General features: G+C 29.1%; 1 protein-coding gene across 1 annotated transcript in view; it reads left to right on the forward strand.

The window, feature by feature from the left end:
• Positions 1-225: 225 nt before the first annotated feature.
• Positions 226-14,158, forward strand: part of LOC107446312 (beta-alanine transporter-like) — a 175,044-nt gene continuing 161,111 nt past the window's right edge. The window contains exon 1 of the mRNA XM_071179490.2: positions 226-692. Within this exon, the coding sequence (XP_071035591.2) occupies positions 276-692 (417 nt within the window). The 5' untranslated portion in view covers positions 226-275. The remainder of the gene's footprint in view (positions 693-14,158) is intronic.

Consider the following 14,158-nt stretch of genomic DNA (forward strand, 5'->3'; position numbering starts at 1 on the left):
CGTCACGTAATCACGTAAAGACAAATAAAAACATAAAACACAAAAAGAATAAAAGTTTAATGTGACCACTGTAGCCCAAGAAATCAACACAAAAAATAAAAATATTCTTTATGCCATACAAATAATCGAAATTTTATTCGGATATCTTGCTGAGGTCTTAAAAAAGCAACCCTTTTTACGATCAAGACAGGTGGCGCCTGGTAGCACGTGCATTTTCATCCCATCCCTGCTCTTGAGCTTCCGGCTTGGGAAGATGTGGATCAGTAGAGAGAGAGATGCCTTTCGATGAGGTATTGCGAGAGACAGGCTCTCATGGAAAATATCAACATTTCCTGTTGTGGCTGGTCTTTTTACCATCACAGATCTCTTATGGCACCCACGGTTACTGTCAGTTACTTATGACCTGGACGCCGGAACACTGGTGCCGGGTGCCAGAAGTGGATAGCTTGGATACGGGTGCCAATGCCAGTAGCCTGTACTATCGCTTAAGAAATTACTTAGTACGGGAGTACAAAGACTGGGAACTGTCACAAAGCCAGTGTACACTGAACAGGACGGTATTTGCCAAGGGAGTTCAGGAAACTGGTTATACCCTTCGATGGAATACGTCTGATACGGGAGATTATAATTGTGTGGTAAACGGATGGTACTATAATACAAGTGGTACAGATGTGGGAACCGTAGTCAGCACTGTAAGTCCATCCAAATTCTTATTAAGAGCAAAAACTCGATAATTGTTTCGTCCGTTCTCTGTGTAACAAAATACTTCTATTTGAAAAGCAAAACTAAAATTGTTAAGATTTTATTAAAACATCAAAAATAATAATAAAAATAATATATATATATATATATATAACCTCAGAAAAATTATCTTGCTTTTGTCCTTAACTATCATTGTTGATTAGTAGCAAAAGTTTTAAAGAAATTGGCTTATATGAAAAATTGTTTAACAAACAAACACTTTTCAGATAATACTTCACTCTAGATTCGACTTTTATCTGATAAAATTAGTATTGAATAATTATTTCATATTTTTGAATTAAGACAAAAATATGATATTTTTTTTCAATTTGCATTGATTTCATAAGTTAACTTAACTAAATTATTATGATTGATGACTAGTAAACAGTTCCATGGAAATAAATCTGTCCAAAATATTATGTAATAGAGAAATATTTACTAGATAATTTAATATATTTACTAAAAAATATTTACTAAAAAATATTTAATAGATTTATTTTGGGTAAATTCATAATGTTTTCTCAATATTTTTTAAAGTTTGATTGATGAATAAGAATTAATTATTATTTAATTGATTCCTTAATTGATCAAAATTCATTAATTGAGTTCATTAATTGATCAAGAATAAACTTCAGAGCCCTCCTAAAATTGTATTTTATTATATATTTTTTTCAAATAAGTACGCTAATGGCTGCATAATTTATCTACTGTAAGTACATTATATCTAATGATTTTTACAAGTATCAGAAATAAATATGAAATTAGTTATTACACTCCATAAGTTAATTTATTTAGGTTAAATTGCAAAAATATAACGCAAATATATTTCAAAGCCTTCATATTTTACAATAAAAATACAAAATCACTTTTTAACAATATTTTATTGACATCAAACTCTTTCATACTTTGGTTAGTACCGAAATATTATTTTTTAATTTTGAAAATACAGCTTTAAGCATTACAGATGTCTTAATTAATTTTTTTCTAATGAAATGGAATTTCTCAAATTATATGTCAAATGTCGGAATCTACTTTAGAGATTAGTTTTCTACATATTCCAGCTTCGTGTGCCTGTTACCTAATGAAGTATAAGAGTTTTGCGTAAGAAAAGTAAAATATCGCAAAATTAAAATTTAAATAAAGGAAACTTAAAAACTCAAATAAAAAAGATAATACATTAAATAATGTATTAATAAAAAAAAAATTTCTAATATTCTCATAATGTATGCTCAATAAAATACCTATTTTAAAAAAATAAATAGTTGTCATAGGGTTAATGGTTAATCTCAGAATACGCTAAAATATTCATTGTTAAGTTTCTTATTGAGGTTTAAGCTTTATATTTCGAATTAATAATAGAATTAGTATAATTTCAATGATTTTAAAATTACTTTTTACGATACAATGTAAAATAAAAATCATTAATTTAGACTGCATCTATACAGAATACTTCAAATATAACTAGTTTCTAAATCAAATATTCGTACAGTGCAGAGAGACCATTGGAACGAATTTGAACTGCGTTTAATAGAGCAGAAGTGTATAGAAATTATACATAATAAGCACATTTAATGCAGTTCATAGAGATTTCAAAATTAAAAATAAATAAACTTTTTTCACAACGAAAAAACAGACAGACATATTTCAAAGGCGAACATTTGTTTCTGTAGTATAGTAGCATGGAAAACAACAGTAAACACATACTAAATCGTATTTGATATTGAAAAAAATCTCTTGCCGGCATTCTAATTTCGCCAACATTGATAATTTGGAAGCAAAAATAATCGCCGCATGGTGTAAATTGGCGTGAACTTTATTTAATCTTTTTTATTTTGACTGTGTTAAACTTTTATACACCCTTTAAATTGAATATGAAAGCTTAAGTATGAAATGAATGCTTATTATAAAGTTTTCTAACATAAATGTCCCGATTTCTGTAGCTGTCAGCATAAATTAATAAAATTTATAGAGACAGTTTTACCTGCAAAACATTTCTTTGCCCTTATCTCAAAAGTATTTAGCTACAATATTCATTGATTATCTTTAATTAGTATTATCCTCATCAATTAACTGCTCTTTTGACTTTGATTTTTACTTGAAATGAAAGACTTAAATCTAATAGATGCGCTCCTTCAATTCAAAGTTATTCGAAGATATTAACTTAGTGCACAACAATTTATATATATTTTAATAAATATTTTATTCATTATCTATTGACATTTTTTTTTATTTTTAAAAAGTAAATACGTTATTTTAGCATGTGAAGAAAGTTATTAAATTTACGTTTCATCAGAATAAAATCTAGAATTTAATCTGTGTAAAACAATAAAACAATTATGTTTTTTTTTTCAATTCTAACATTTTTATTTAGATGTAATAATATGATAATCGCTAAAAAACAATAAATAATTATAGAAATCGTGTTTTTTTTTATAATTATAACAACTGTAAAAAACCTTAATAAATGTATTTATTACGAAAAAGCATAAAACTATATTCGTTTAATATCACAAAGGTAATAATTAATATTCGCTAAAATTCATCAAACACGCTTAAAAATTTTATAATATAAAATTGTAAATAAAAAATTTTTCAATAAAAATACTAAATTCATAAATGTTCGGAACAATAAGCATTAATAGACGTTTTTTAAGATTTCACTATCAAAGTTTGCTATTTTTATTAGCATTATTAATAGTAGATGCTGTTTCGATAATCGTTACACAATAGCTCGCATTTGTATTGAAAAAAAAAATTGCATAGCCTAAACAATCACTAAAATCAGGAATTTTAGGACGAATACCTAATAATCAATATAAAAACGACAAAATAATTTTTATTTTAAATATCACATACATCAAGTATCTCATATGCTTTCAGTATTAAAAAACAATCTTTAGACAGCAGTTAAATGTAAGATGCATTGCATGGACATCAGAATTAATGCAAAAATCATATTCTGGAGCGTAACATTGGTATTTTAAATGTATTAATTTTATTTATATATTCCATTTAAATAGATTTTCCTTGAGACAGATATGATAAGGTGAAATCGCTGGTCACTTAACGAACACTTTCGGACTTTATGGCGTTCAGAGATAAGAAATTTTCCGTTTTAAAACAAACTGTCGATTTCCAGATCTTTGAAATTCGACATCCCTTTTGTTTCTCAGACTTCCAAACTCACTGATATTGTAGTTCATTTGTGTCACACTAGAGCTGCACAATGGGCTATTGGCGACGGTCTGGGAAATAACCCTTAGGATGATCCGAAGACATGCCATCACAATTTTGATCCTCTGCAGAGGGGATGGCACCCCCGCTTCTGTAGGCCAACGACCTGCAAGCGAAATTGAGCACTTTACGGTAGAACAGTTTAACGAAGACCAATACTGCACACTCTCTGTTCCTACGCAGACTGATCCAAGTGGTCACCCACCCGCACACTGACCGTAGCCAGTGATGCTTGACTTCGGTGGTCGTTGGGAACCGTGTCTTAACGATCAGTTCACTGTAGTACTCCAAGCTCACTATTTAATTAACTGACTTGTTTTTAGCTTTACTTTTGCTTCTTTGCATTTTAGTCGAAATACACTTTTTTAAATGATTTCAAATGATTTCCAGGTTTCCATGAACATTTTTAGAAAATATGCGACCCAACTTTATATTTTATATTATTTTATAACCGTCGTTGAACAGCAGACCCAATTATGGGTTTACGACTACTATTGTTCAACTCCGTAGTCTTGTAATTTTAATCCCAATCCAGAAAACATGGGAGCTCCTGGATCAGTACCCCAAGAGGCATTGATTTGTTATGGGTAGCTGGAGGACTTTGTGACTCCCACAGATTTAACGTGCATCAGTAACCATTTACAACACGGGGAGTCTTCCGGCGGCTGGGATCGAACTCATGACCTCTTGGACAGGGGTCCAGTGACTTACTAACTAGGCTACCCCGCCCCCTACGTAATTTTATAGTTATAAATGACTCTCACTAAGTAAGATTTTTTGAAAAAATAAATTTTAAAAAATGAAGTTAAAATAAGTAGTAGGCCACGTATCTAAAGAGCAGAATTAATGAAGTATGTTTAAAAATTGCACACCAATGAGATGACCCTGGTTCCCTGGTTTCCCAAGAGTTCCCTTGTCTTCTGGATTGGGTTCAAAATTATAAGGATATAAAGTTGAACATTGGAAGTCGTAAACTCAAAATCGGTTTAACGATGGTTTTTAAAAAAATGGCAAATTTACTCACGAATCTAAATCATACTACAATTCCCTGGCCAAATTATTAGACGCACTATAACATTCTATATAAAATATTAATCAACATGTGATACTATACAGCTTTATTGCTTTTACTCGACTGAAACCGGTTTGCACTAATTTAAGTTCGTGTATCAATTGGTTAAATTAGACGATATATAATATAAATTCGGCGATTGGATAAATTTGACTGTGCATTATGTAAATATGGAATATTTACTATATCAGGTATTATATTAGTATAATATAATAAATAGACGAAATTATTAGACGCGCTGTAGTTTTTTAATAATTACATGTTTTCCACGAGTTTATATGCACTACTTTTATATTTAAACGTGTATATGATGAGTTTTTATTCGGGACATTTTTTGTATACTTCCTATTTGTATTTGTTTTGAACGTATCGTATTGCAATGTTAATCAATTGATATACAAACGTAAACAAGTGCTAGCCGGTTTTAGTCGAGTAAAAACAATAAAGCGGTATAGTATCACCAGGTAATTAAGATTTTACATAGAATCTTATAGTGCGTCGAACAGTTTGATCAGGAACTGTATTTAACACTTAAGTATGATTCACTAAGTGCTCTTTCTCACTACTTGGCTTAAAGTATCCGCCACCATGATCGTTATTCAGTAACATTGAAATTCATAATTACAGTAAGATATGAGAACACAGATACAGTAAGATACAAGAGTTCCAGTTAACCTTTATGATACAATATGCAAAATGAATCACTTGTTACACTAATTTTTAAAATAAAATTAGTTTGGAAGTGAGATGTACGTACCACGAAGAGAAAATTCAGACGAATTTGAACTAGGCTTAATAAAGTAGACAAGAACAGAAATAAAGCATTACGAAATTTGATACAGTTTATAAGGACTTAAAAATTAAAATATATATACCTTTATTACACGACAAATAACGTACGTATATATTTTAACTGTGATTTTTTTTCTATTAAAATAGAACAGAACTCACAAAAACAACAAACTCACGCCAACTCGTAATCGATAGATAATATTTTACAGACAAAACAAAGAAGTGGGCCAACATTGGTGTCTTCGGACACAAAAATAATTAACGTTTAGTGTGAATGCGCGTGAATTTAGTGGGAACATTTTCCATTGTAAGTGTGTTAGATTGATTTATTTACCCCATTTTAACTGAACATTTGCAATTCGAAAGGAAGAATGTGGGATTAGACCTAAACATGTGATTTTAATCACATAGATGAGCTTAATCACGTGATTGTGTGCTAGTCTGGTTAACGTTAGAGCAATTAGGTTTTGTTTTGTTATCATGATAAATTATTTTAGAATCTGATAAAATTGGACGCCTCTGAGTGACGTCACTCTTATGCGTCTATCCTGATTGGTTTCTGAATTTTGGCATAAAGATAACGTCACCTGCGGGTATCCAGTTCGATTTAGTGTTAACTTAACATATGACAGTTCGATTTAGTGTTAACTTGAAATTAAGTGTTCCGTCAATAAATGTTTTGTTGTTGTTCAACATCGAATTTGGAAAGATAGTTCAGCACAGTTTTTAAAGTTTGCATTTACTCGATTGTGTCTAGTCTTGAAATTTGCATATTCAAATTATTTAGCATATTTAAAATTAAACATTCGATTCAGTAAGATAGCATGATATTTGCGTCAAAACCCAATCGTTAGACCAGAATATATTTAATTGTTCTTTATTGGAGCACTGGGAAGGTTTTAAATCAGTACAGGCTTTAACTCAATTCACTAGGCTTTAGAACCTATTATTATCGGTTGTAAGCATGAAATAATAATTTTATTTTTCTAAAAATTTTGTGAAAGCTATGTCCAATGCGTAAGTCTGCTTTTCAAACAGTAATATTAAATATACGTATCAAAGCCGAGTTCAGATTATTTTTGAAAAATCATAATGAAGATTACTTTTGAAAATTAATATAGCAAGTGGCACGCTGGATATTGGAAATAATGAACTGTAATTAGACTAGGACACTAATAGAAAAAGGTTCATACTAATAAATCTGAATACAAAAGCATTAAGACGCAGTCTTGGAATTTATTGTTTGTTGTTTAAACTGCTATTTATTTCTGTAGATTGTAATCATTTTATTTGCTTAGCATTGCGCATAAATCCGTACATTTTGTTTAATTCTCGGAAAGACCATTTTAATGATAAGAAGATTATATTTTGCCCGATTCTGAAAATAAAATGAGAAAATGAAATGCCCCGACATTAATTGATGTGTCGTCTCATGTTTATTTTATTTCATCGAACCAAAAGTTTATTTCCTCTTCCAATTTAAAAAACAAACCAATTGCATTTTTGTTTTATTCCTTGAAGCATACAAACTATTAATTAGAAATGATGTATCAAATCCACTGCAAATCCTGCGTAGGATTATTTTTTTTTTAACTTATAGAGAACTTTTAGTTTTCTAAATCCAATTATGCAAATTTTATTGAAAGGAGAATATTGCTGTTTCGAAATAACGAAATGCATTCCAATACCTTGATTTATGTTTCGTATTTATATTCTTTTTGTGCATTATTTTAATTAAAATATAAAAAAAGGAAACATTTTTTAATGAAAGTTGAATTTTATTTTTGTGCAATTTATTTTCGAAATGTCACAACAGTTTTAGTTTAATTTAACAACAATTAATGATTCAATTTAGATTTTTTAAATCAAATAAAAAAAGCTATTACATTTGGCAAATTAAAGATATTTCTTTTACTGTAAAAAAATATATGGGTATTAGATTTAAGATATATTTCTTAGTTTAATTTTTAATGTCTCGAGGAGAGTCGGAAGAATTGCCTAGTAGTTTCTAAGCAGCAACATTTTTCTTTAACAATTTATTTGTTTACCTGTAATTTGAGAAATTTATCAACAAAAGTATGTTTAAATTTAGAATTTAACTATTAAAGTTTAATAAAATTCATTTACGGCATTTAAAATGTTTTAGAATTTATTAATCGTTAATATTCGAAGAATATTTTAAATTTATTTCTTCTAATTTCAAGTTTTTTTTTTCATGCGGAAAGTAGGCAATAGAGGAATTTTTAATTCAGAAAAGAAAAAAATTGGGGGGAGGGGGGAATTACAGTATTATTAACTAAACATAACAGCAATTTATAATAAATTTACCATTCATAAAATTTGTTACGAATTATTATAATATTATTTAATTTACAGTTAATTTTTGGTTTTTATGTATCGAGTTGTAAGTATGACGATAACAAGAGTCTTAGAAATATTATGTTATTGTTCGAGTAAGTAAAATCTCAGATCACAGTAGTCAATTGTGGCTTTTCTTAGACCAATGCTATTTTTTATCCCCTCCTTTTAAATATTTAGAATTAAAAAAAAGATTCAGTTTTATTTTCGAAAAAAATAATGACCTTACCTTCGCCGACATTTAATTACACTTTAGGAAAATTCTTCGTTCTTTTCTCAGAATACCGAAAAACACTTTCTTCACTGGATAATTTTTTAACAGACTAAACTTAATTCAATAATTAACACCACACATTTAAAAAATTATTATTTTGTCTTGTACACAGCTTTTTTATGTACAATTCATCTTTATTGGCGTATGCAATAAATTTTATAATTAAAATTTGATTCTGATTACTTGTGGTGCCATTTTTGGACACTATTTGTTTCAGTGATTTAATTTGAAATAAATGTAGAGCTTGCAAAAATTAAATAAATAAATAAAATATGAGGCCTGAACTTTTGATCTAATGATCTGATCATCTCATACTTAATGGTTTAAAGGGTTGACCTGAAATATGCTTATTAATTAGTTCAGACAATGATTTAATTTACGAAATTATACACAAAAGCGTACTTTTTTTAAAAATAAATACAGTTTTTTTCGACTAATTATGATTTTTGACCCAATAGGGAGACAGAAATTAACTCATATTTGAAATACAAAATTTTACATCATTTTAAAAAATGATTTTAATTTTATTTGAAAAATACTAAATTTTAAAGAAATAAGTTGGAAAGTAAGTGAGAAATCAAATTTTGACAATGTCTTAAATTTAAAATTCTATTTCGTTCAAATTTTTTGACTTACCATATAGAATTTAGTTCAATAAAATGATGCCATAATGGACATACCTTACAATTCAAAACTTTTTCAACTATCATTAAACAAAATATAATTTTCTTTGTATAGAATTACCTTGGAAAAAAAGATTATGCTAATGTGCGCAAAATTTTTTGATTCATTTAAAAAGTTTTAAGATATTGCATGATATGAAAAAGGTACAATTAAATTTAAGGGGTTTAAACTATCAATCGCTTTCCTGACCAAACTACTAGGTTTACTGAACACGTGATTAAAATTTATTGAAGAATTGCAGTTCTGTCCTTTTCTATCGTTTTTTGCATTTCATGTGTGAATTATACTTGGAGCTAAGACTTTGATGGTCTAAATGTATATAGTAATAAATTTAAACATATTTTGCTTTTTTACATTTAATTGATTTTTATAAATGCAGCTAATATAAAACACTGATATACAGCTATTGCAATGACTCATACGTGATCATACTAAGCATGAAAAAAAGGGAGATTCATTTATAAAAAACGAAACTGTATGCCTGTTAAATCAGTAACATAAACAGACCGCAATGGATGACTTTGAATTGCGGTCTAGGACTCAATCTTAATAGTTCAAGGGGATGGCCTCATAGATGATAATTAATTAGCACAGACGATTGCTTAAGTTAAGAAATCAGACACAAAAACTTACTTTTTTCAGAATAAACATACTTTTTTTCTGCGGATTCCGATTTCTGACTCCCAAAATATAGTGTGTAGATGCAATCTGAGAAATATGGATCAAATAGTTTGGTCAGGAGAGCGATCCAAAGTTTGGACCACTTAAGGTTTATTTTGTTTTTCGCATATTTCAACATATCTCAATAAAATTTTAAGCGAATTTTTAAAAAAAAATTTACGCAATTGTTAAATTTGCTTACACAAAGATTATTCCATGCAAAAAAAAAACTTTTAGTAAATGTTTATTATTATTATAGTCGAATTTCTTATATCATTTTAAATAATAAAATAAAGAAATATTTTAAATGGCAAATTACAAAAGTTTAGCAAAATCGGTCAAATAGTTCCTGATACGAATAGTTTCTGATACGTAAAACTGATACGTAAAATGGATTTCAAAGTGCACATTACGACTTTTTCTGTGCACATAAGAAACCGCATTTCAACGATATCCCGCCAACAAATTTTTTTTGGAGAATTTTAATTTATTTCATTATCCTTTTATTAGGCTTGAAAACGACTTGATTTTCTTTTATATATAATAGTAGTTGAACAGCCGACCCAATTTTTGGGTTTACGACTACCAATGTTCAACTCCGTAGCCTTGTAATTTTGAACCCAATCCAGAAGACAAGGGAACTCCTGGATCAAGTATTGGGAGAAATTTGCTTTCGTGGAGGACTTTTCGGTGGAACTAACCCGCATTTGCGTTACATGGAGAGGAAGACCACGAGAATCTCCCACGGTTAGCCTGATGACAAGGGGACTCTAATGCATGATCCGTCTCAAACTGAGGATATTTCGCATCAGCACTGTGGTCGGTGCAGTCCGGATGCGGAATTCGTATCGACCAGCCATCGCCGGAATTCGAACCCGGTGCACCTCATTGGAAGGCGAATGCTCTATCCCCTGAGCCATCGCCGGAATTCGAACCCGGTGCACCTCATTCGAAGGCGAATGCTCTATCCCCTGAGCCATCGCGGCTCAAACTACTTGATTTGATTGATTTTTTTTAAAACATTTACTTCATTTTTTCAAATAGTAATTTTTTGCTAATTGCAGAAAAATAGAGTGCAAACCTATGGCACGTGGGCCACTAGTTCATGAATATTTATCCATTGTTGCAAGAAATCTAGTTTTTCTCCCTCACGATCTTTACTTTATGAAGCGAAAGAAACAAAAAAAAATTGAGGGGGGGGTGAGAGATTAGTTGTTACCAGATGTAAATCTTGACGAAATTTTTAAAATAATGAAAATCTAATTTCAACAAACATAAAAACAGTTTCTTATTTTAACTGTTATAATAGCAAGAAATGCTGGTTAAAGAGTAAAATTAATTATCACTTATCTTTCCTTATTGTGCCACACAATGATGAGTGAGGAGCAGTTACGAGAGGGGTGAGTGAAGCGAGCAGGGTCGGAACATCCTATTTATTAAGAAAAATGAAAAAACTAACGATAGCTATATTTATTTTCAGAAATATTTTTCAAACTTAATAGATAATTACAACTTTTATTAAAAATAGCAATGGTTAATTAAAACCAAATTTCGTTTTTGAAAATATATTAACAGATAGATGCATATCCTTAGGACTCTAAAAAATTTACAAAAATTAAAAGCAAGCATTCGAATATTTTCCGTACTCAAAGAAATTCTTGAAAATAATATGGACATTACTATTTATTAAGCTAATACAAAAATGTTATTTCATAGTGATTTAAAAAAAAATTACTTAAAAATGCAGAATTTTTCGAGACTTACAGATAGTTATAAATTTTATTGAAAAAATAACACAGACATTTTGTAATTATGCATTAGGGCTTCCATATCAAGCTTATTCGAATTTCGCATTTCGAAACAAAATGGCGGTTTTTCTTGCAAAGCGACTCATTCGTGATTGAGATACGATTTTTTTTTTAAATTATTCAGAAATGCGAAATTTTTTAAGACTTGATTCATTATAAATTTTATTGAAAATAAAATAATTCAAAAGTTTTGTAGTTTTTTGTGGTATCCAAAATCATTATCTCGAGGATTTGCGTACTGGAATTTTTCATTTAGGAACAAAATGGCGGTTCCGCTTTTATACTGACTCATTCTATCCGCGAGATAATGAATTCAGTCGCCACTCCGTTCGATAGAACAGCTTTTAATTACTGAAGTAAAAGTCTCTGTCATCGACTCTTTGAAAAGGTGAATGCTTGCATTATGTTGAACTTTCGAATCTTTCTTTATGCATTCATGGCTCTTTTCAAACGATGTCTGTTTTCGCCCACTATTTTTATAATAAAAAATAAAACTCTCGTTATAATACGAAAACACACATTCTGTTCCTTATTTGGTAACAAACTACGTATTTTTTTCTAAAATAAAATAAAAAATCCCTTTTGAAATGTACGCTTGATTCAAAGATGCATATTTATTCCTTAAAGAAAGAAGTTTTTTGTTCATTAACACATTTTTACTTTTTTATCGTCAGAAATCAAATTCTGCTTTTTATTGATCTTAATTTGGTTTTCTTGTTTAATTTAATTATTTTGTTAGATTTTGGAAATGAATCAACATTCAAATTTTCCGACCGAACCAATTTTTTTTTTCTAAAATTCCTATTTAGGTTGTTTAAATAAAATTTTCAATTCTATACTCTTGTAGGAAACCTAACACTGTTTCTAATTCTTTTTTCGTTAGTTTTTTAGCAACGATTAAATGAGTTTTTAAGAATGCATTGATTTACTCTTTTTAGTTACAGAAGAGAAATTATAAATTAAATAGAAGATTAGAAATTATGAAGGTTTGATTAATGTGTGATTTGTTTTTAAATTTTAATGACAAAAGACAGGATGACTTCTTAAACTCGATCGAAACTTGATATTAATAAAATTTAATATAAATCTGCAAATTTGATGCTTATGCTGCTTATAGACTTAACAAGATTAAAATTAATTAAAATAAGAAGGGACCGTTAGAAGGAATTTAAATTAGTAAGGGAATGTTCATATTTTAAAAACATTTTTTACATTTGCTCCACACCGGTCGTCACCAGCCCACCACCAACTCATTTTCAACTGTACTTTTATTTTTCACGATATAGACACATTATAAAAACTAATTTTTATCTTGGGATAATTATTCTTTATCCAGAAATATCACATTTATCGCAAAGGATGTGTCCTGATATATATATATACACTTATTCTTTTATTTATTTTAGTAAGTGATTAGAAAAAGTTGACTTTTGGCAAAAAGCCTGATTTTATTCCCAATACATTTAAACTTTTCTTTAATATTTTACAAAAAGTCTTTTGAACTTGTGGTTAAACCCTTTTGATTCTGCTAGTCACGTCTATAATACAAAAGAAACTTACACTTATTTTAATATTTTACTCTGTCTTACGTATTCTATTTTCATTTTAGCAATCATTTTGAAAGAGTTTTTTTAATATATATATATATATATATTGTTCACATATTTTTGTTAGTCGTGCGTAACATTTATCTCAGGAATAAATTTCCGCACCACTTAAGATGAAGTAAAAAAGAATACCAATCAGGAATTACCATAATTGCTGAAAGATTTACATATTAAAGAATGGTATAAAGATCAAAATGCCATTCTATGCAAAATGCATTAATGGTAACATCCAAAAAAATAGAAAAGAAAATAATTCAATTAAAATATTATGTTAGGGATATAATAGTAAAATTTTAAAAACGTAGCAGCAATTTAATTTAAAGATATATTTATTTTATGTCAATAAACTTTTAACAATTAAAAGTCATACACGCTTTATAGTAGAAAATTTTGAAGGACTTAGAACAATATCACGTAAATGAAATTTTTATGGTGCAGATACCTTAATATGGTGTTAAACTACACTCATCATAAACCTTAAACTTGATTACGTTACACTATGTTTAACATATACGTTACACAGTGTCTCTCGCGAATAATGTTATTTAGATTGTGTATTTCTTATTGTAATTTTAAGATATTTTCTTATATTAAACCGTGATCTTTCCCTTAAAGGAACCAGCACCCTCTAATCACATTCTTGATGATCGAGTAATCTTTCCTTTCAGTCAACGTCTTAATGACGATTATGATGTTGATACCTCTATATTTTGATATGACAAAATCAAGGGATTTGGCAGTAAAAATACGTTATTTACAAAAAATCATTCAACCATTCAATTAGTTTTCGATGTCTCCTTCTTTCTTAACCATCTAATCTGAATCAGATTACATACATGAGTTTGTCCGGCATCATCACCTTCCTACACGTTGTCGGTTCGTTTAAATCTATCGTCTTGCGTCAGGGTGACAAAACTGAGTAGAGAGG

The sequence above is a fragment of the Parasteatoda tepidariorum genome, chromosome 1, assembly GCF_982258835.1.
Source record: "Parasteatoda tepidariorum strain Cologne lab strain chromosome 1, Ptep-v5.0, whole genome shotgun sequence".
Lineage (NCBI taxonomy): Eukaryota > Metazoa > Arthropoda > Arachnida > Araneae > Theridiidae > Parasteatoda > Parasteatoda tepidariorum.